The 23,187-nt window shown below is 37.8% G+C and overlaps 1 protein-coding gene across 1 annotated transcript in view; it reads right to left on the bottom strand.

Annotated features, from left to right (window-relative positions):
* RasGAP1 (Ras GTPase activating protein 1) overlaps positions 1-23,187 on the bottom strand; it is a 98,306-nt gene that overhangs the window by 21,757 nt on the left and 53,362 nt on the right. Inside the window, exons 10-15 of the mRNA XM_083129762.1 lie at positions 22,502-22,613; positions 20,057-20,163; positions 19,168-19,329; positions 13,673-13,746; positions 8,760-8,866; positions 6,348-6,472 (exon numbers count right to left, since the gene is read on the bottom strand). Of these exons, the coding sequence (XP_082985888.1) occupies positions 6,348-6,472; positions 8,760-8,866; positions 13,673-13,746; positions 19,168-19,329; positions 20,057-20,163; positions 22,502-22,613 (687 nt within the window). The remainder of the gene's footprint in view (positions 1-6,347; positions 6,473-8,759; positions 8,867-13,672; positions 13,747-19,167; positions 19,330-20,056; positions 20,164-22,501; positions 22,614-23,187) is intronic.

The raw sequence follows: 23,187 nt of genomic DNA, 5'->3' as shown, positions 1-23,187 counted from the left end.
CTAAAACGGGACTGTGAATTACTGTGGGTCGAGGTTTCAGTATCCAATGCAAATAATCTTCGCCTTGGTTCGTACTATAGATCGAATAAAAATAGTCCACACTACCTTCTCGAAGAATGTCGAGATTCATTACTTGCAGCAATTGCCCTGGGAAACGATGTGCTTTTCCGAGACTTTAACCTGTCTATTGAGTGGCAAGACCCTGGTCATGGAATCGCGAAGTGTGTAAATGACTTATGGTTCATTGAAACTTTCATTTCTGGTTTAAAGCTAAGGCAGCAGGAAGGACAGTAATCTAGATTATGTAGTGTCCACATTGAACAATATAAATATTACGCTGCGTAAGAAACTCCTCAGTTCTGACCACGATAGTTTGGACGTGTCCATTTCCATCCCCCCACCTACTAAAAGAGGTCATCGCCCCTAGATCCAGAAGAAGTGCTACTTACGGAAACGGGCACCGTGGGAGGAGATAAGACGTACCCTAGACTGATTCCCCTGGGGCATTTTGGAAGATGGAACAGTCAACGATGCAGGTGAATTATTTACAGCTGCCATTCTTGCAACGGTGAACGACCTTATCCCTTCCGACAAGTTGGTTCAACTCCGAAGTGCGTGATGTACTGGCTAACAAGAATCGAGCCTGGCAAGTTTGGAAGGACTTCCCGAGTGAGCACACTTACAATACTTTCGCTGTTCTTCGATGGCACTCAAAGTACCTACTCCGAAACAAATACAAAGAATACATAAACAGTATCAATGTAACAATACAGGAAAATCCAAAGAACTTCTTCAGTCTAATAAACTCGAGAAGAAACAACAGCAGAATTCCTCTTGAAATTACACACACTAGTGAAAGTGCTAAAGGTGAACGAAGGGCTGAACTCTTAAATGCTTATTTCCACGGTAACTTCTGTCCACCTGCCCCCCTTGCAACGTTGCCAAACGTAAGATCAGTCTGTTTTTCCTCTCTAACAAAGCTTGCCACTACAACCGATGAAGTGAAAAGTCTATTGTCATCTCTCCCAGCTCACCGTGCCCTAGCGCCGGACAATATCAACACCATGTACCTGAAGAAAACTGGGGAATTCCTTTCTTATCCCATCTGCATTCTTCTGAATAGATGTTTCTCGGAGGGCATCTTTCCTCACGCTTGGAAGCAAGCTAACATCACTCCCATTCACAAAAATGGCAACAAAAACCTTGCTTCTTCCTATAGGTCAATCTCGTTACTCTCTCCTCTGTCCATCATTTGTGAAAAAATCATCAAACACAGGCTATATACCTAAGCTCAAATCAAAATGGTTTTCTTTCTGGTAGTTCCTGTCTTACGAACCTGTCTGTTTTTCTCTCACATGCTATGAAATGTATTTCAAACAATTCACAACTGGACGTTATATATTTTGATCTAGCCAAAACTTTCGATACTGTCAGTCATCGTCTTTTGATTCACAAATTATGCAATAGATTCAACATTTACGGTAACTTCTTTAACTTGCTCACAGATTACCTTAGCGATCGCCAACGTGTAGTCCTTCCAGGAACTCTATCTAACTTTCCTCTCATCCTACCACAGGGCAGTGTTCTAGGACCCCTCTTGTTCATATTATTCATCGATGACCTTACCGACCATCTCACAGTTGCCTCTAGTAAATACCTTCTTTTCGCAGAGGACTGTAAGATATTCAGAGAAATCTCCGCTTCCAATGATACTCATCTTCTCCAGAATGACATAACAATGTTTTTTTCATGGTGCCCGACATGGAAACTTACATTAAATCCTGAAAAATGTACTACTCTCACCATCTCTCTCAAAAAGAACCTGCTAAAGTCATCTTACTCCATCTTTGGCAATAACATCAAAGCAGTATCCTCTCATGAAGACCTAGGCATTGTTTTTGACCAAAAACTCACATTTGAAGAACATATTACAGGCACGACAAAAAAGGCTATGTGTCTCTTAGGCTTACTCTATCGTTTCACCGAAATTAGTGACATCTCAGCCCTCACCTTGTACTTCGTAACATTCATTTTCCCAATAATAGAATACTGCTCTCCCGTCTGGTCCATGGCATGTCACTCTCAGCTCTCCAGAATCGATTCTGTTCTTAACTTTTTCCTTGCTATAGTTCGTTACAGGGTTTCCTCATTACGCAATTTTTCAACACCACATCTCCTGTCCTTTCTAAACTTACAGACTCCGTATCAGCGCCATTTACTGAATGATTTTAGGTATCTTTACAAAATTGTCAATGGCAAAATCTGTTGCAACATGCTCCTCCAGGAATTCCACTTTCGAGTGCCTATGCGCACAACATGCAACACAAATCTATTTTACACAAAAAAGCCTAGACTGGAAATTAAAAAAAAAATCGTTCTTCCACAGACTTCCCACTCAATATAACAACCTCCCATCAAGTGCTGATGTATTTTCCACAGAGTACGCCTTTCAGTCAACCATCAGAACATATGTTGCTAAATAATATTTAATTGTGCTATCTTGACTTATTCATATTATATTTTGTCTTATTTTCTTATTTTTATTTTTGTTCTTTTCATTGTTACTGATTTCAGTGTAAAACTGCTACGTGCTGTATCTGAAATTTTCTCAATAAGTAAGTAAAAATAAAATAACTTTTGTACCAAAAGCAATAGAGCCATGAAACTTACGCTGGGCATTAACTCTATCTACATATATATTTTTTTAAACATTAAATAAGTAAATCATGCCTACATAAATGTTCAGTATGTGGAAAAAGTTACTAAAGTGTAAAAAAGTTTTAGTATGAAGTAAAAAGACACCTGGATAAAAGGCAGCTTTGGAGTCGCTTGCAAAAAATGATGTATATCGATGGCATGAGTGGGTATTTACCGAACTGATAAAAGAACAAAAAATGTCTATGCATTTTGTGCATTACAGACGATTTATAAGGTTATGACAAACTCCTAAAAAAATGTTGTTCTTTCGAAAACAAGGTGTGCTGGCAACACTAGTCATGTCAGAGGGCAGTACCGGGTTTATCGCAAAAGAACCTAACCTACCTATCTTTTTGTATAATAAATTTCAAATCTTTTTCTTTCTAATGTCAAAAACCTTCTTATGCCTTAGTAACTTTTTCTGCATACCGAACATTTATGTAGGGCATGATTTTCTTGTTTAATGTTTAAAAAATATCGACATAGAGTTAAAAACCCTGTGTAAGTTTCATACCCTCTATCGCTTTTATACAAATTTTATGTACATTCAGAATCTGTTCTGTGACTTTTTGGGCACCCTGTATAATAATTCTTTACACAAATATATAGTATCTCCATGTGACTTGACTCACCTATCAATTTCACTGACTCACTGTAGGGCAAGTAAAGTAATTTTATGCAAAACGATACATGGAATTATCATATATTTGTGTAAGAAGAGAATTCAATCATGCTTGTGCAATGATTTTTTTAAAAAATAATGGTGCTACACTAGGTAAAATTGTTAAAAATACTTCCTTGACATCAGGAAGTCATGTCCAACTGGTTCCTCTCTCATTATCAGCAGACAAAGAGAGAAGTGGCTGGATTTGACTTCCTGATTTTGAAGGAGTTTTAGGTTTTAACAATTTTATCTAATATGACATCATTCTTTTCTCAATCCCTGAAGAACTCAGGCAAATTTGAAAATTTGGTTCACCTCTGGATATTATTATCTTTTATGCCATACATAATAATAACCTAGATCAGTGGTATTCAAACTATGCGGCGCACCTCCGAGGCACCAAAGTTTCTCAGGAGAGGCAAGAGAACTTCAGAAAAAAGCATTTATTTTCTGATAGTTTAAAATATGTTAATAAAAATACATCAATATATTTTTCTATATTATTGCTACTAACGTTGTTTTTCCTTCGGCATTGTCTATCTCCCGTGTATTTGTACTCAAGACAGGAACTGCACTTGTACCTTGTAGAAGAAAACCAAGCCAATGCTGAAAAAATCATTGGTGGCTTTGTACAGAAATTGGCATGCCTTCTTATATTTTCCGCAAACTGAATGTATCTCTACAAAATATAAGGGAATTCTACAACTATCAAACAAGGTGTTACATTTAGGCCGTTCGCCGGCGTAAACTGCTTGGCTGCAAGAGGTTGTGTGTATGAAGAATGGAATAAATTACTCTCATTGCTCTTTACCAATATTTAATAGAATCGCACAAGTGAGAGAGGGGGGGGGGGGGAGATCACGCACGAGCCAGCAAGATATCTAAACACTGACAATAATAAACCCAAAGTGTCACCACTGTACCTCATTTCCTTCGAGGTTCCTCGGTAGAGTCAAGACGTGGCGCTCTATCGGTCCAATGAAGGTGTCCTCAGTGGGTTCGCCCAAACCTTTTAAATGGACCGACTTAACACTGTCACTCGCAACACACTTCGCGCTTCGCTCCCTCGACCAAGACTCTCTCGGCGACCTCTCGTCACCCGGGGACTGCTGGCATTTTTGATTACACAGCATTTTATTTCCGGCTCGTGACAAAGGTGTCAGCTTTGCTTTGTACATTGAGCATGTTGTTACAAGAAACAGGATTACAATTAAATGAAGAAATCCGAACATTGCTGCATTCCTGTTTGTTTTTTTAATATATATTATCCAGTTCTTTTCCTACTGCCTGTATTTATCCTTTTTACCACATGAATGTGGTATTGATTAATGAATTGACACCAGCTTATACACATTAAAATATTGTACACTATCTGTATTAATCACACACATTATATTTTCATTACTTGTATGTATACCAACAATAAATAAACACATGAAGATATTTTGTGTTGGTCACATGAAATTATCTATTATTATTGAGGAGAGGCACGTGCAGATTTTGGCAGCAGAGGGGACCACTACAGAAAAAAGTTTGAAAACCCCTAACCTAGACAACAGTCCAAAAACATAAATTCCTACAGTTTTCCTGTAAATTCTCCATTGGGTACAGCAAGAAACTGTTACGAGGCAAAACCTTTAATATATTTATATTTTCCACAGGACAAAGCTGTAAAAACGTTATACGGGGAAATGTAAAATCGAGGAAAATTTTATAACACTTTGCTATGTCGGGACCCTCAATATTGAATGTGTAATGTGGGAAAATGTAAAATCCGGGAACATAAAGTCAGGGTTCCATTGCATGCTTTGTGCAAGATCACATCAATATCACTTTTTCTTATCCATGTTAGCCCATTTATCACTAAAGGTCTTTTCTACTGTTGAGGCAGCCGATCCTAATGCTGGCAAGGGACCTGGGGGTTGGGGAAGCAAACAACCCAGCACAATAAGAAACACAGCAGCCAGTAGAAGGAGATTCACGTACTGTCATAATTCTTGGCGCCACCGCTGTTGTCTGGTTGGTCTGTAGCATAATCTCCATTACCCATGCCAGAACTAGGACCGGCCGTCGTAAGAGTAAAAAAGACCCATAATTCAGAGTAAAATGAATTTGCAATGTATCTTATGGTGGTATTTGGAGCAATTTAATTTTGGCCTTCTTCAGGAGAATGATAAAATTACCATGTAACATGATTTATAAAGTTTCAAAAGGTACAGGATAAAACTAAACACACAGTTTCCAGCTAAAAATTATTCTCTTATATCTCCCTAAACCACATAACATTTTGACATTATCTGCATGGAGGTTAACGTTAATGAAAGGTCTCTGGATGAAGGCAGCCAGAGCACAGTGATAATCACATAATCTCCACAAAATGGTTAAGATCGTTAATATGTGGAGCCCAACCTCCACATCCCCCTATATGCGTTTATGACACAGTGCAATGAGAACAGGCACCTTTACGTTACCTTACTTTATAGTAGGGATAGGTCAGATTAATCTGTACTCTATTGGTATCAGTCGATATAGGCATATCAGCACATTAGTTTATCCGTAAAATTACAGATTATTTTACCGATCTGATATATCTATAAATATCTTACAATTCAGTGCAAAATTCTGCCATTTTGTTATAATTTTTATGGATAATATTCATGCCCTACTTTTTACAAAATTAAATGTCTAAATATGCAATTTCTTTTGCATTGCAGTCACCTGGAAACACACATTTATTAAGGAGGTCAATGAACTATTCAGGTTTTTCAAAAGACATTTGAAATGTTATATCAGATTGGTAGAATATCGGTTATTGGTATCTGTAAATTTTATATAGTTTCTTTATCAGTATCGGCGAAAATTTCATATCGGCCCATCTCTACTTTATAGCACTTCTGAGCAGTTTAAATTTCTACTACATTCAGTATGTCAGTTCTAAGTGATACCTGTTCAGCCCTTAGCCAGTACAATTTGAAGATCTACGTACCTGCACATACAGAGCTCGTTCTGGCTGTATGATTTGAAACATGTTCTTCATTTTAAAAGAACCTTCCTGCAGCCTCTCAACAGCCAGGATTTCATCCAGTGGAATACGGCACAAGGGTTCCTTCCCTGGAAAATAAGTACACATAAGGTTGCAAAACTGCACACTATCTTGAATATACTTCAATGATATTGTACCACTTAACCTTCAGTTATTCATGGTGTAGCTAGGACTGAGCAGATTCAATTATGGAGCACCATATTGGTAACTAGGGAACGGATTTTGAGGTGCAGCGCCTTTTCAAAAATATATATCTTTTCATACAGTTTCTTTGAGATATGCATTTTAGGACATGAAATCAAGTAAAAATGAATACACTTTGTTGCACCTTTTTGTGAGATTAGCACATTTATCCCCTCTTTGATGCTTCAGCATCTTTTCCCTTCCTTTTCTTTCATGTTTGTTAAAAAATTGGACAGAAAAATAAATGATTTTCACTCTCCTTGAGCAACTACATAAAATCATATAGTCTCATTTTGTAGAGCAGAACGAGAGCTATAAAATGGTATAATATAATCATTGCAGGCCCAATAGTTCTCAAGATAATGTAGCAAAACCCGCGAGAGAAAACAGAAACTTCAACAAAACCTATTCAGCAGAACCACAGTTCTCTATGCGGTCCATGTGCATTACATACAGAAGGTGCACAAAAAGAGAGCATCAAATAAGAGGCATTTCATCAGCACCTTTTGTAAAACATTTTCTGTTCTAAATTTCTTCCTGGCCATTGTTCATCACCGAATTCCATCCACAAAACATTTGCATAAGTCCATCCTTCTGAAAATGCTAAATATCCATACCCCCCTTATGACACAACACAACACGACACAAACTTGCAGACCATATTTTCCTCCATAAAATAGCCAATGGGAACATAAGAAGTGACCACCTTCAAAAAATTCACTTTCGAGTACCGTCCCGCACCGCAAGGAGCACTCAAGTTTTTCACTTATCAAAAACCGAGATTAAGCCTAATACAGCGTTCTCTCTTCCACAGACTACCCGGCCAATACAACACTCTACCAAACCGAGTTGACATTTTTGAAAACCAGGCAAGATTTAAAAGGCTACTGTCTAACAACATGTAATTCACTTTATCTCATATATGTATTTTAGTTTATGTTATTATTCTTTATTGTTACTTCCATTGTAATTTTTTCGTATTTCCATTGTTATTACATTCCAATGTAACATGGCCAAAGCTGTATTTGGAATTCCCTGGTAAATAAATAAATAAGAACCTTTCTTTTCCTTTCCCAACCATCATTTTGCACCTTTCCCTGTTGATAACCAAGCTCAATGTACCAGGGGCCTTTGAAGCTGATTTGAAAGAGCTCATGCTCATGGTAGAATCTGTCTCATCCTGTTCACACACACAGCTTCTGGATCTACAGTAAAGCTTTATACCATAGCTGGTCTTTTCTTTCAAAATGGTTCAATCATCTTTATTCCATTTTTCCTTGCTCACTCTATGGCCTTCCACAGCATAAATTTGATTCATTTGATTTATTTTACTTCACTTTTCTGCCACTTTTGGCTAATTGTGAAGATAGAAAGAGTGATGAGGGACACTCGCAAAGAACACCCATGCACAGGCAGAGATTCAAACCCAGAACCCTATCAAACCCCATCATAGTTCGTTATGCTAACCACTCTGCCACGATCAGCTACAGCATAAATTTTCAGTTGCAGCTTCGCACATGGAAATAATAACAAAAGAAGGTGCATATTGCATATCATCCATCTCTATTTACCTGCAAAATTTGCAAAAGTGGGGGGAATTCTATGCTGTTAAATGTAAAACATACTTTACAATAATCTCACTCAAATCACTTCACTATTCATTTTTTTGTGTAGTTTTGGTCATGATTTGGATACATTCAAGTTGATTTGAATAATTACTTTTCTCCATGCACAGGGTCAACAAAGTTAGTAATAATATGTGTGTTATGAAGTGTATATTGATACACTTGTAGGTTGAATTCTATCGTCTGCAAATATGCTGTATAAAAAAACAAACTGCCGGAGTACTAAGTGAGGTGAGTGTACCCATCAAATGGATATCTTAACAATGGTACCAAATTTCCACAGTTGTAATTTGAGTGAGCAGGGAATATACAGTAGAACCTCGATTTTATGTCTTTCAGGGGACCAAGATGAAAAAACTTAAAATCGAGGAAAATTTTTATAACATTTTGCTATGCTGGGACCATCAAATTGAATGTATAACGTAGGAAAATGTAAAATCTGGGAATGTAAAATTGGGGTTCTACTGTATATATATCCATGACAAACCAATCACTACATACATTACTTACGAAACACCTCATCTTGCATGGAGTGACATGTACTAACCTTTTGCCTTTGAATACGTCAGATCTTGTGTTGTGAGTCTGAAGTAACGCTGCTTGAAATTTTTCCTTCCGAATTTTTTCCTTCCTTGTGCTCTTTTGATCATTATCCTGAAAACAAATAATATAACTAAAGCATTGGAGTACAAATATGAAAGATTAATTGCATCAAGCTTAAAATATGTGCACTTATGCATTATCAGCACCTGAGTCATTCTTATCAGCACCTGAGTCATTCCTAATATTGACACTGTGGATCTTAAATATCAGGACTTGTCTCGATGGTGCCTGCCTCAATGTTCTGGTGGTTGTGACATGCAATTTGAAATCATGAAGAAGAGAATGTGTAACAATATGACGACACTCATAAAAGGACACTCAAAGAACACACATGCTCAGGTTAGGATTCCCACCCAGGACCTCTGGCACTTTGGCACTCTGCCACAGAGGTCAGCCATCTTCCGGATTTATAATCATATTTACTTATAGATGCAATCAATCTGATTAAGATATATATTCCTTGACTTTCTTAGAAGAATTTTTGATAAATGTTACATGTTATGCTCAGTAAAGTATGTACTCTTTAAAGAACTAGTGTGGTTTAATAATTATTATTGATTTTAAATGCATGTCATGAAACTGATTAATTTCTAACTCAAAAAGGAAAATATAATTTAGAACTGTTAATTAATAAATAAAAAGAAATTACAAATGGTCTTTGTATATGCTCCTTACATCCATAATTATTCCACTATTATGGTAGTTGCATGTCATTTTCTAATTTTTATAAGATAAGAGAATACGTACATATGTTCTACCACTATCTTCAATATTGTTAATTCTAAAGGAGGTGTCAGCCACTATGTTATCAGAAAGTCTCGCTCACATAAAGAGTGAATAGAAATCAACTCTTAATTGTAGTAGTAAGACTTTACAATACCAACTCATGCAGCTGTCATTATTTTGTTTAAGATACTCCATACTGGAAGAAATTGATAATCTAATAAAAATGGATTTGTTACGCAACAAAATTTATTCAGTGTTGGATATTTAGAACATCTTACCTTTTCCTGTCAAAGTTATGGCAGCAATGAAATGAAAGTAAGTATCAATTCAATATTTGATCCATTATAAAAAATGCAAGTACTAAATTGACTAGCTACAGCAAATTAATAAACACTAGTTTGCAGTTTTAGAACAAAGCCATTTTAATAAATCCATTTAATACAGGGTAGACATAAGTCTGGAACCAACGAGGGTATTGCTTTCTAATTACATATGAGCTACGACACTAAAAGGTGGTTCTTGTGAAATGGGCACACCATGGTCTCCTGACCTCATCCACATAACTTTGGCACATGGGAATCTTGAATATGCTTTGAAAAGATGGGATCTGGATCATCTCTTGGGAGGAATAACTACTGAAATGGTTGCTCTGGATCCCAGTATTTTGAAGAAAATTCAAGGAAATGGGTTGAATCATTGAAGTGTGTTGTTCATCAGTGCTCCCATTGGTTCCAGGATTAATGATCACTCTGTACATTACCATCAGTATTAAATACCCTAAGGATCCCACTTTAAACTGCAGCTCCAGTCCCGATTAGCCTTACTGTCCATAAAGTGGACTTAAAACACCAACTCAATCAATCAATCAATAAATACCCTAAGAACGGTCTAGATATTGTCAAGATAATTCTTAAGTCTGCCCATTACTCATTAACACACACTTCAAAATAACATAAACAAATATCCCTGTCTTACCATAATACTAGAGTGCTGCAGGCTGAGGATTTCGCTCAAGAGAATAATGCTCAAACAGACAAAACAAGCCATATGCACTCGAAGCCCAGTAGTACAAGTATAACCGTAATTTGTCTGTGGTAGTGGGCTCTCAAATATGGATCGTGAAGTGAAAGATACAGTGAATTGATTGATTGATTGATTGATTTGTTGTTTTAAGTCCACTTTATGCACAGTAAGGCTAATCGGGACTGGACCTACAGTTTAAAGTGGGATCCGAACCACTTGTGCCTCCAGCGGGTATCGAACCCGGGACCCCTTGGTTACAAGGCAACGACGCTACCACTGCGCCATCGGGGAGGCCTGAAAGATACAGTGAAATTGAAACTTAAGTGAACAAGTCATCATCTCCATGTTAAAATGTAGTTTAGTCGATCTTACCAATACAGTGATATATGAAAATATAATAGACGATTGTGGGCTGAAACTACCAAAGTGGAAGCATCATGCTTTGGGCTCTGGCTAAGGGATGCGCAGAGGTTCAAATCTCTTGGGGAAAGCTTTAACAACTTTTCTCCTGAGATTTCGGCCTATGTATGGGACCAGTGGATACCCACCATCATGAGGAAATTGGGGAGCTACGAATGAGTAGCGTAACCTGGTCATGGAAACCTACAACAACGAAAGCGGGTTTGTCATGCTGACAACACGTCACCCCGTAACTGGTTGGATGATCTCGGCAGGTGGAAGTGAGGCTGGCAGTCCGTAGGTAGGCCCTGGCCCTTACGGGCTGTTGCACCACAGGTTATTTATTATTACTGTATAAGCTCGAGCATGCTGAACGAGTACAAGCGAGTGAAAGTGATCCCATGCAGTACTCCAATATATACTGTCACGTTTTGAATCAAATAACAGAAAGATGCTCTTCGATACTTTACTATCTCATGGATATGTCTTATATGGATATACTGTGTACACACAGCACTGATCATTGTTCAAAATGACCTCCTGCACACATGCCCTCAGTCTCTTGTGGCCACTCATCAATTGCATTACACAATGTATTGAGAAGGAAATCTGCCGCTACCTTCAGAAGAGAGTGCTTCAGACTGGCAATACTGGGATGTCTTTTCTTGCAATCCTATCTTGAGCACAAACACAATTTGAAGTCAAGATGGTTGAGCTCCAGACTGCCAGATGGGCAATCTGAGGGGGAAATGAAGTTGCGCACATTTATCTCAAATCACTGCTAGGTTATTCGAGCCTCATAGCTTGTGCAGAATCCTGATAAATGCTCCACCCCAAAACAGGAAAGAGAGGATTGGTGAGATCCTTGACCACTGTCTCCAAGACTATCTCCTGGAACACTAGAGCTGATGTTTTGACTCCTTTCTCGCAGAAATGGATCTCAGTGGTGCCATCTTAACACCCCCAAACCCACAACACCATGACTGAAGCGAGATGGTGGCACCTCTGGACCACTGAAGCCTTTTCATCAGCTTCTCGTGAGTTTGTGGCATACACCCTGTTATTTTGCGAGTTGAAAACCTCCTCCACGGTAAACAATTTTTCATCAGTGAACAGAATTCTTCTGTGTCCGTTTTATGTGTAATGAATGCTCCAGTAGGACCTCTGATGCTTTACCTCAGCTGTGAGCTGAATGTTATTTGTAAATTTTCAGTCCTAGGTCACTTTACAACCTATGAGACTTGGGCATTTTGGAATATTCAGTTCATGGACTGTACTTCAATACAGGATTTCTGCACACACAAGCTGATTTTACCAGTAGCACAGTCCTTACAGTGTGTGACTCTTCCTGCCTGGGCCGGTTATTCACTGCTCCAGTGTCACTGAAATGCTCGATAGTACAATATGTGAACTCCGTGGAGATTCCAAGCTTCCGGAGTGTCTGAAAAATTTTGCCCACTGACTTCCCTACTTTATGAACTGCTTTAATAGCCACATGATTTTCATACTAGCCCCATTCCATCATGAAAGTCAAACAAGCATTCTATCACTTCTGTATCTCAACTAGCAATGACTCATGAGTTTCTTCTAGCTGGGGGAAGTTGCTGACCTTGAGCACCACATCTTCAAAGCCATGACAGTATTTATGGTAAGACTAGGTACTATGTTTTACAGATGGAGTGATATAAATTCTTCATCTATATTCTGTTGATCTGATATAAAATTGCAAATGTTTTTTGAAGAACATGAATGGTTTGTTCACCTAAATAAATGAATGCATGAAACAAAGATAGTTTGATGGAGCTCAGTGGTGCCAACAGGACGCTAACATCAAATTAACCTGGCCGATAACCTCAGAACACCTGTTCGAATACTTTGATGGGTTTTGCCTTAGAAAAAGAAACCAGGGAATATGGATAACAAAATTACAGAACTTTGTACTAAGTTACACGGTAAAATTACAGGCAATACTATCAATAATGCTAAAGGATGTTCCAACAAGAATGCCAGATTTGAATTGCGCCATTGTTTTGTTGTTGGGTTGGCAGCACTGTTCTTATATATTTAAGTATTGTTGTCTTATTTGAATGGTGTGGTTATTGAACACTTGTGGTTCCAGCAGGATAACGCTACCTGCCTCATGATTGCCTTGCTGCACGAAAAATTTCCAGGCAAAGTCTTTTTGCACAACGGCAACTAGAACTGGCCAGCGAGGTCATGTGACCTGACACCCTGCGACTTCTTCCTTTGGGGCTATGTGAAATTGGAGGTTTATGAAAACAATCCCCGAACACTAACAGAACTCAATGAGGAAATTCGACGTGTCATCGGCAAAATCGTGTAGCAAGTCTGTGTAAAAGTCCTCATCATTAATTTCATTGATTCAGTGGCTACATGCAGAGCAAGTCGTGGGGCACACATGACAGATATTGTTTTTCATACTTAACTGGCAACATGTACCCTTTGTAATAATGTTCAAAAATATGGCATTTCATGAACACAAAAGTTTTTTCACGTTATTAAATCAGACGTTCTTGTTGGAACACCCTTTATATCATTACTGATTATCGTTCGGCTCCTACTACATTTTAACAAGCACTATATTCATATTCTGGTGATGATTCTCTAGTGGGAATGATGCCTTTTTAAGAATTAACATAACAGATATTAATTATACATAACATGAAGCTTATAGGCAGAAATACTCACCCTTCTTTAAGCACAACTGGCATGTCCAAGGTTCTGTCACAAGGATTTGAAGAGGCTGATATGATTTCAAGAAACTGAAAGAGAAAATACAATTAGCGAATCGTCAGCTTACAAAGAACAGAAAATTATGCGACACTCAAGCAAACAGCAACAACAGAATAATTTTACCAACACTAGTGAACCCACACAAATGTTTCCACCCTAACTTATTCTTGTTAAAAACAACACCTTAATATTCAGGAAATTCTGAACTGATCAAATTAGTTCAAAGGTGTTACAAAGTAAGAATCTGATCACAACTATATTGCATCAATTTACCAGAATTTAGCTTAGAAATATCCAGATCCTTGCATGAGCCTATCATGCATCAAAATAGCAATCAATCACAAAATCACCAGTCACCCAATTAATGGAAATTGACAAGTTTGGCATAATTTTCCATGATGTGTATTCTGCAAAAATGTCAGTTGTACTTTATGTAACTCCCAAGCGACACGGAATCCAGAAAAAATACCTGATAGCACAGTCTAGTACTTGCTAACAGACACAACTGCTATTTGAATTTCACTTTATGCACATGTAACAACCCGTGGCACAAGAGTCCTAGAGGGCCAAGGCCTACCTAGTTAGTGTATGGAACTGGTGGCTATACACCATTGTAAGGACATTTGAGAGCTATGAATGAGTAGGGAAACCTGGCCAGCAGTCAGTAGGTAGGCCTCAAGGACTGTTGTGCCATGGATTATGATTATTACTTTTATGCACATATAGGCTAATTGGGACTGGACCTACAGTTTGAAGTGGGATCCAAATATTTATGAGTTTCCATTGGATAATGAACCTGGGACCCTTTGATTACAAGGTACCACTGCTATTGGTCACACATTGGTTATCAGGAGACTAAGGACATCTGTGCAAATGCATGATTTTTATAAATTAAAAAAGGATAGTTCACAAATATTTTTATCTTGTTTGCTTAAACAAAAACGTAAGTAAATGGAAGCACATTTATGTTGAATATATTTTGTTTCAAAGTGAATATTTTACATAATTTGTGACAATTGTTACTTCCTTCGACCGAAGTGACACGTAGAAATTTAAGCGAAAGAAGATTTTTTTGATTAATTGATTTGGTGTTTTAAGTTCACTTTATGCACACTAAGGCTAATCGGGACTGGACCTACAGTTTAAAGTGGGATCCGAACCACTATGTGCCTCCACTGGGTATCAAACCCGGGACCCCTTGATTACAAGGCAACGACCCTACCACTGCGCCATCAGGGAGGACTGCGAAAGAAGAAGGCTCAACCAGTACTCAAACCTGCATCTCTGGCATACTGTGCCATTCCTGTACCAATCGAACTACTGAGCTAGCCCTGGCTTTGCCTGATTCTTCACTGATGCTGATTTACAATTGCACCCAGGTAAAACAGTGTGGCACGGTATGCCAGAGAACTGGGTTTGAGTCCTGGTCAAGCCTGCATTCTTCAATAAAATTTCTACATAGTACATATCTTGTGTCCCGTACAGTTGCCACAACATCTATGGCGTCAGGCTTTGGACTCTGGTTACAGGACCCAAGCAGCTTCGAGTTTCCTGGGGAAAAGCGTAATAACTTTTCTCTTGAGGTTTCAGCCAGTGTATGGGATCTGTGGCCACACCCCAAACTGGGGAGCTAGGCATGAGTAGTGTAATCTGGTCATGGAAAACCTACAATGAAAGGGAGATTGTTGCGCTGACCACATGTTAGCCTGTAACTGGTCACCCACCTCTGCTGAGGTATGTGGGAGTGAGGTTGACAGTCTGTAGGCAGCAGGCTCTGGCCCTCAAGGATATTGCACCATGGGTTATGTTACATCTCCTGTGTGGGCCAAATCATAAGGTGACACTATTGAGGAAATTCAAGTAACATTGAAGGGACTTGCACCATTCCAGTATGATATACAGTGGAACCCCAATTTTACGTTTTTCAGGGGACTGTAAATAAAAAACATAAAAAGCAGGAAAGCATAGGGGAGGGGTGAATCTCAAGTGTTAGTAAGAAACGACTTCACAATCGACTTTTAGGGGGTATATTGTGTCAAAAATAATTTAACAACGGTAAAAAAGTATGATTATGAATTTCTAAGGGGGAAAAACCAAGATCTCCTGTAATAATCAGTGACCCACTTTCGAAGGTAGGGACGGTGGATGACTGCTTCTATCTGCCGACTATTAGTTTCTATTTATGCTTCTGATTGTGTGGGATCTTCATTTACTCTGTAAACTGGTAATTAGTTGCTAGTTTTATAAGTATCGGGTAAATGGAGGGGGTGATTATTTATAGTTGGATGTCAGGCATCTTTATATACAGTAATCAAAGTGTCCTGGATTCAGTTCACAGTGGTGACATGTAGAATGATTCAGATCCCACTTTAGCTGCATGTGTGTCCAGTGCCGATCAGTCCAACTGCATAAACACGTGTGTCCAGTGCCGATCAGCCCAACTGCATAAACAAGCTTTGTCAAAGTTACGCACTTTTGACGTCACAATACAATACGAGGAATTGTTATGAGTGACATGCCCATGATTTTGGAAAGGGTGTGGCGAGGGTATGTATATATTTTTTAATAGTCAGCCCTCATTTTGCATCTTTCCCTGCCTTTGATGACCGTATCAAGCCCTCCTTTGGGCATGCCACTGATTGTTATTTACGTCCATTTTAATTGATGATTTATTGTTGGATTTAGCAGTGTTGTTTCAGTTTTTTTTCTTTTCCTCCCCATTTACGTTTAATATTTCGCGACTTATTTTCAACACGTGAATGGTTCCCAAGGGAGTATATTATTATTAGCATCCTGTGCATTTCCATCCTGCTCTGTTCTGCGAGTTCAAGATGTTTATCAGAAGGCAAAACAAGAAAAAAAAGAGCTTGTCTTTTAACTCGTCACTTTGTGTCTGGTGCTGGTGTTTCGTAATCTTCAAAAACAAAACAACCTCCCAAGGCGAGATTCAAAACAATGCCGTTTTTCTTCCCTTTACGATGGATGAGTCATTGCTCTGGAGCCAGGAGACAAAACGAAACACTGGCTCCGGCTGCCAGCTGCTCCCTGCCTGCAGACACCATACAGACCTGCGATAATTGGAGGGAGAGGAAGGGAAGTCGAACATGTGCTGGAGCGGCGCTATTGCAGTTGTTGAAGAAAAGTCTTATCACAAGTGTGATCATTCCTGGCCAAGTTGCAGAAGGAAAGAAGGAAAGGGGGGGGGTCACTACTTTAAGCTCTCCCATGCTGTCACCTCAATGATACTGACATACAAGCAACATTTTCGACGCAGATAGAGGCTTTGGCAGCACTCTTCTTATATATTTAAGTATTGTTGTCTTATTTGAATGGTGTGGTTATTGAACACTTGTGGTTCCAGGAGGATGACGCTACCTGCCACACCTCCCATGAGATGATTGCCTTGCTGGAAGACAAATTTCCAGGCCAAGTCTTTTTGCACAACGGCAACCAGAACTGGCCAGGGAGGTCATGTGACCTGACACCCTGCGACTTCTTCCATAGAAAAAATAATCACTTTAGCACATACATCTTCAGCTTCATTCTGATGACCAAATGACATAGCATTTGCAAAAAAACTTCAGATTCAAAATAATTTACAGTGATATATAGACTAGATTCAATTGTATTTCCTTAGGAAACTAAACGACTTCCCATTGAAGAAGTAGTGCAGTTCTTATTCAGTATCAGATAGCGGAGGTTGGCAAACCCTTCTTATTAACAGTGCAGACAAGAAGAAAGAAAACAATTTCACAAACAAGCCTGCTCCCAGCTTTTCTTTTTCGTTCCCGTCAACTACAAAGGATTCTGTAAATCTGTGTGAGCAAAGAAGCAAATGGTGATCCTGTCCATCAAGGAAGGTGCGACAAATGCAAGTTGTACCCTGCCCCCAACCCACACACACACACATATTCCACATTGACCATGTCTCTTCGCTCCCTCCTCTCGCACGAAAGCCTAACATCTGGAAGTTCAAGGTCGTGTGGTGAATGAACGAGCTGAAGAAAAAGAAAAAAAGAAAAAAAGAAAAAAAGAAAAAAAGAAAAAAAAGAAAAAAAAGAAAAAAAAGAAAAAAAAGAAAAAAAAGAAAAAAAAGAAAAAAAGAAAAAAAAGAAAAAAAAGAAAAAAAAGAAAAAGAAGAAAAAGAAGAAAAAGAAGAAAAAGAAGAAAAAGAAGAAAAAGAAGAAAAAGAAGAAAGAGAGGAAAAAGAAGAAGAAAAAGAGGAAAAAGAAGAAGAAAAAGAGGAAAAAGAAGAAGAAAAAGAGGAAAAAGAAGAAAAAGAAGAAAAAAAGAAAGAAAAAGAAGAAAAAAGAAAGAAAAAGAAGAAAAAAGAAAGAAAAGAAAAAAAGAAAAAAGAAAAAGAAAAGAAAAAAGAAAAAAATAAGAAAAAAAGAAAAAAGAAAAAAAAGAAAAAAAAGAAAAAAAGAAAAAAAAGAAAAAAAGAAAAAGAAGAAAAGAGAAATAAGAAGAGGAGGAGAAGAAGGAGAAGGATGATGAGGGGAGGAGGAGGAGGAAGAGTAAGAGAAAGAGGAGGAGGTAGAGGAGGAAGAAGAGGAGGAGGTGGAAGAAGAGGAGGAAGAAGAAGAGGAAGAGGAAGAGGAGAAAGAAGAGGAGGAGGAGGAAGAAGAAATTGCGTAGTCAACAGAACAGGTTTCTGCCAAATTTTAAGACATCCTCACAGCTCAGAAAACATATAAAGCTGGGAAATGAGAGTTAGAGAGAACGTAACATCGAGGTGAACGTCCTATTATTTAACACGGTATTTTGCCGGGGCCTGACTGGATGAATGTATTAAGTGGGAAAACGTATAATGTGGGATCGTAAAATCGGGGTTCCACTGTATTGCATTTATTTCTGAAGTTTTGTTTCAAAGTATTAGCTTGTCACTTTGGTCTGAAAGCTCCCTTGGTGTTTCATTGTTCTTTCTTATTTTTATCCCAACTGCGACAGGTAAAAGCATGCTCTATTCAACACGTGACATTGCTGAGAAGACATTAAAGAAAAATGTTATTAAAAGCTGTCGTCTTTATATTTTCCTGTGAAAGGTTATTAGTGTTGTACACCCAACGGCAAAAGAAACAGTAAGTGAATTGTCCATCACCATTTTCATTCGGTCTGTATTGCACAATACCTGTCTCACACCAACATAATTTCATTCCTTAAGACAACACAAGATGTAGAATAAAAAGTAATGAAAATAACCATGGACAATTTGCCTACCATTATCTTTGCCGTTGACTGTACAATAGTACCCTGTAAAACAAGCAGAAGCAATGCTTCACACAGAAATATGCAAGTGAACACCAAGGTAATAATAAATAGGGAAGAAAGAACTGAAAGTTTAGATTTGTTACAGCAAAAAAGAAAAGGTGGAGAAAAACCCTAATTTAGAAGTCTCAAAAAGTAATAATTCCAAGAAAAATGTACAATGCAATTACTATACAACTAACCTGCCTTACAGCCCGCATGTGTTGCTCTGTATAAAATACCCTGTAAACAGCCGCCATATATTCTTCCTTGCACGTTTGCTGTGAGGAGCGCGAACTCACCAAATTGCCTATACTCTGAATGGTTTTTGAGATCAATGTTAACGTTCGGTTGGTTTGGGAGTCCTGCAATTAGAAACGAAAGCTTATAACACACAAATTTCAAAAGGAGAATAGTTTCAATGACATCACCCTTCTATGAACAACTAAATATACTTAAACTGAATGATCGACAAAATCTACACAATCTCGCTATACTCTATAAAACAATGACCTTGAAACAACCTGCTTATCTCTCAAGCACATTCTGTCCTTTCTGACTCCCACAGCCAGATTGTGAGAGAGATGTCTCAGCTGTCCATTCCCCTTCACAACTCAAAATTTTTACACAAAAATCGTTCATGGTGTCCACTGCCCGTCTGTGGAACAAACTGTCCCTGAAAATTTGGAATGCTTCCTCAATATCTATTCTTAAGAGCCAAGTAAAATATTTCCTATCAAGCAATAACTCATCAATTAAATCTAATATACATACGAACTGCAGAAAAGGACACTGAAATCCATCAATAATTTATCATGACACTAAACTTCAACATGACCTGAATACTTCTGAAATAAGTTGTGTATGTGTGTCCTCTTGTGTGTGTTTAGTTTGTTTTTTTCCATTTATGATATTACTTTGTACTATCTTGTGTCGAATTTCCTTGTAGTTATGTTTTTATTCTTTGTATTTGATCTTTTCAATGAAAAACTGTAGATGTAATCATGGTTAAATGATAGAGAAGATTCCTGTAGTCTTAATTTTGCCATGGAAAATAAAAGTGACATAAATAAATACAGAAAGACTACTTACTATTTGTTCAGTTGTTAATTCAAACAATTTTGGTCCAAGTATTGCTGGTGCGAAGAATCGTAAAAAAATAAAGCCTGATATTGCTGAGTACCTTACTTCTTTATTGTCTGGAACAGAAATGAACATAAAAATACAATAACTCAAATAAAAATTCTAATTTCATTACACAGAAAAATTAATAACAAAAGTTATGTTCAACCAATTTGAAATTTATCAAAAACAGAAGCACATCACACTGTATTCTATTTACTGTAATGCTACTTAATAAGAGTACTGAAATTATTTTAAGGTAATGAGGTACACACTTGCACATAAAGTGTTCATTTAATTCCATTATGTTATAATACTTGCAAAAAAAAAAATATCAGAAAAAAAGAGAACAGTGACTTCTAAATTATAGATTTCTCCACACATTGCAGTCTTTATGTCATTTATTAAGCTAAATAAGGATTAAACTTACCATTAATAAATGTGTTCAGACTCATTTTCTTACATAAAATAGAAATGCTTCATTGATTGGATTTATTTTACTTCACTGTTCTGCCACTTTTGTCTAATCACGAAGATGAGGATGCGTGATGCTATGATGAAATTGAACAAAGAACAACCATGTTCAAGCTGGGATTCAAACCCACGACTCCTGGCATCGTAGTGCGCTCCGCTAACCATTCTGCCACAGAGGACAGCTGAAAATACTTGAACTTCAACTTTAAAATTTTCACTAATCAGAGCAAACCTTTCTCCTTTTCATCCATGGAAACACACAAAAGTGTTCAGTTATACTGACTAACACAATTCTAAACAAATATATAGCTCACGGCACACCAGCCCTTCAGGGCCAGGGTCTACCTATGACTTCCAGCCTCACTTCCACATGCCTCAGCAGAAGTTGGCGGACCATCCAAGCAATTACACTATGACATGTGGTCAGCACAACAAAACTCCGGTACTTGTCGAAGGTTTCCGGGACTAGGTGACGCTACTCATTCTTAGCTCCTCAATTTTCTCACGATGGTGGGTGGCCTCCAGTCCCATATATTGGCTGAAATCTCAGGAGAAAAGTTGTTACGCTTCCCCCAAGGAGACCTGAACCAGCATGCATCCCGTAGCCCACGCACAAAACCTGATACTTTAGATCGCATGGCCACAGTGAAGAACTAACATGCTCCTAGAGATGCTTACGAGATGCATTTCAAAAGAAAGGGTTGATTGATTATGTCAAACAATAAAAGAAGTGTAGCAACACTGTATTAGTGGTTACAAACACGTACATATCCACTTCACTTTTCAACATAGTCACCATTATTTTCCAAGCACTTTTGGTACACCTCCTGCATAGAAGTTTGCCGCTTGGGAGTTCATCCAATCCAAAACTACCATTTTCAACAAGCTGAGCTTCTTCAGATCCTTCAAGCCACTGTTTGGGGTGTAGGAAGACGTGATAGTCACTAAGTGCAAGGTCAGGACTATTTGAGGAGTGATCCCATCTGAATCTCTGAATCATCTAGCGAGTGAGGGCAACAGTGTGAGTGGTCTAGCATTGTCATGGATAAGAACAGTTTCTGAGTGCAGCATTCCACGTCTTGAGTTTTATATGGCACGTCTTTTTTTGATAGTGTTTCACAGCCCATGTTCGTTGTGATTGTTTTCCCCAGCTCCATGAAATTTTCGTGCAGATGGAGTCTGCTTTAACTTTTCGCCTTTGGTGGGTGTGAATGCACGACTCCTTCACTCATTACACCCAGACCATACACTTCACACAATTCTTGGTGCATTTCAGCAGCATTATGATGACATTTGGCATTAGAATCGAATCATAGACTGTATTTCTCAACTGGTGGGATTGTGTAATCGGGCATCCATTTTAACTCATAAAATAACCAACAGCTGACTAGCGAAAATATAATTGCTGGGTCGCCAATGGACTAGTTGATGTTATTGAGTGGGCATGATCCGATCACTGTTGCTAGTCAATTTTTATAAATACAGGGCCCTTATTTTTTAAATGCACACAGACCATATACTTCACACAATTCTCGTTGAATTTCGGCAGCATTATGATCTTTGGCATTAAGAATCGATAAATACCTGTAAATACATGTAAAAATTCAGTTACCAGGCAACGTTCGCTTCATGAACAAAATTGTATCTATCATCATGAAAGTAAAATTAATTGCACAATATACTCTAAATTGAATGTAATGCACTGAGGTAGTTCAGACATCAATATGTCAAATGGCCTCTTTTTACAAAAACATATACCTCATCGACTCATTAAAACATACAGTGGAACTCAATTTTACGTTTCTCAGGGGACAAACCTGTAAAAGCTTAAAATGCAGCCTAGGAAAATATTATAACATTCTGTTCCATTGGCACCATGGTAATAAAAATGAGAACGACTGTATTTCTATCTTAAATATTATGTAATATGTTGCTACAAACCTGGGAAACGTGAGCTTGCTAGTTCTTTGAGATCATGGAATGCTTGACACATGAGTGATGGGCAGTTTAAAGCTGATGACGTAATTGCTTGGAAGACCTTCTCAACATACTCCTACAATTGACACAAAAATTGCATTTAATCATATTACTTATATTAATAGAAACACGCAACAAAATTCAAAATGAATGCAAAATAGAACAGTTTTGTGAACTACAATTTGCATGTGAAAACAACGTTCTTTCCTTATGTAGTATAACTTATCTACATTTTTCTATGCATCTCTTGAAAAAAATTGAAAACAGAAAAAGTTAATAACTATGGCCCGGATATTTATGTAATTACCTATTGTTTCCTTTCTAGGTAACCAAGTAAAAATGACAAATTTCACTGAATTACAATGCTAAGAATGATACATGAATTTCACATTATATATTTCGATGTACATTACATATGCTTTCTTTCAAGTGCATATTTTTTTTACAAAAATGCAGTATTTTACACCATTTCTTTAGTTTTCATTGAGTAATGCAAATATATCTGTAGGACAAATAATATGATTTCTCTAAAAATTATGTAATTATAATTATTTCTCTGTTATTATTATTTTGTAATTGCTGATTTAAATATTGAAAATGAAGAGAAGGCAGCAGGGTCATTCCATGTCAATTCATCCAGAATTTTGTGA

Source organism: Lepisma saccharinum, chromosome 10 (genome assembly GCF_977018435.1).
Source record: "Lepisma saccharinum chromosome 10, izLepSacc3.1, whole genome shotgun sequence".
In the NCBI taxonomy this organism is placed as follows: Eukaryota; Metazoa; Arthropoda; class Insecta; order Zygentoma; family Lepismatidae; genus Lepisma; species Lepisma saccharinum.
The sequence above is the reverse complement of the archived record's forward strand: the minus strand, read 5'-3'. Positions and strand labels throughout refer to the sequence as shown.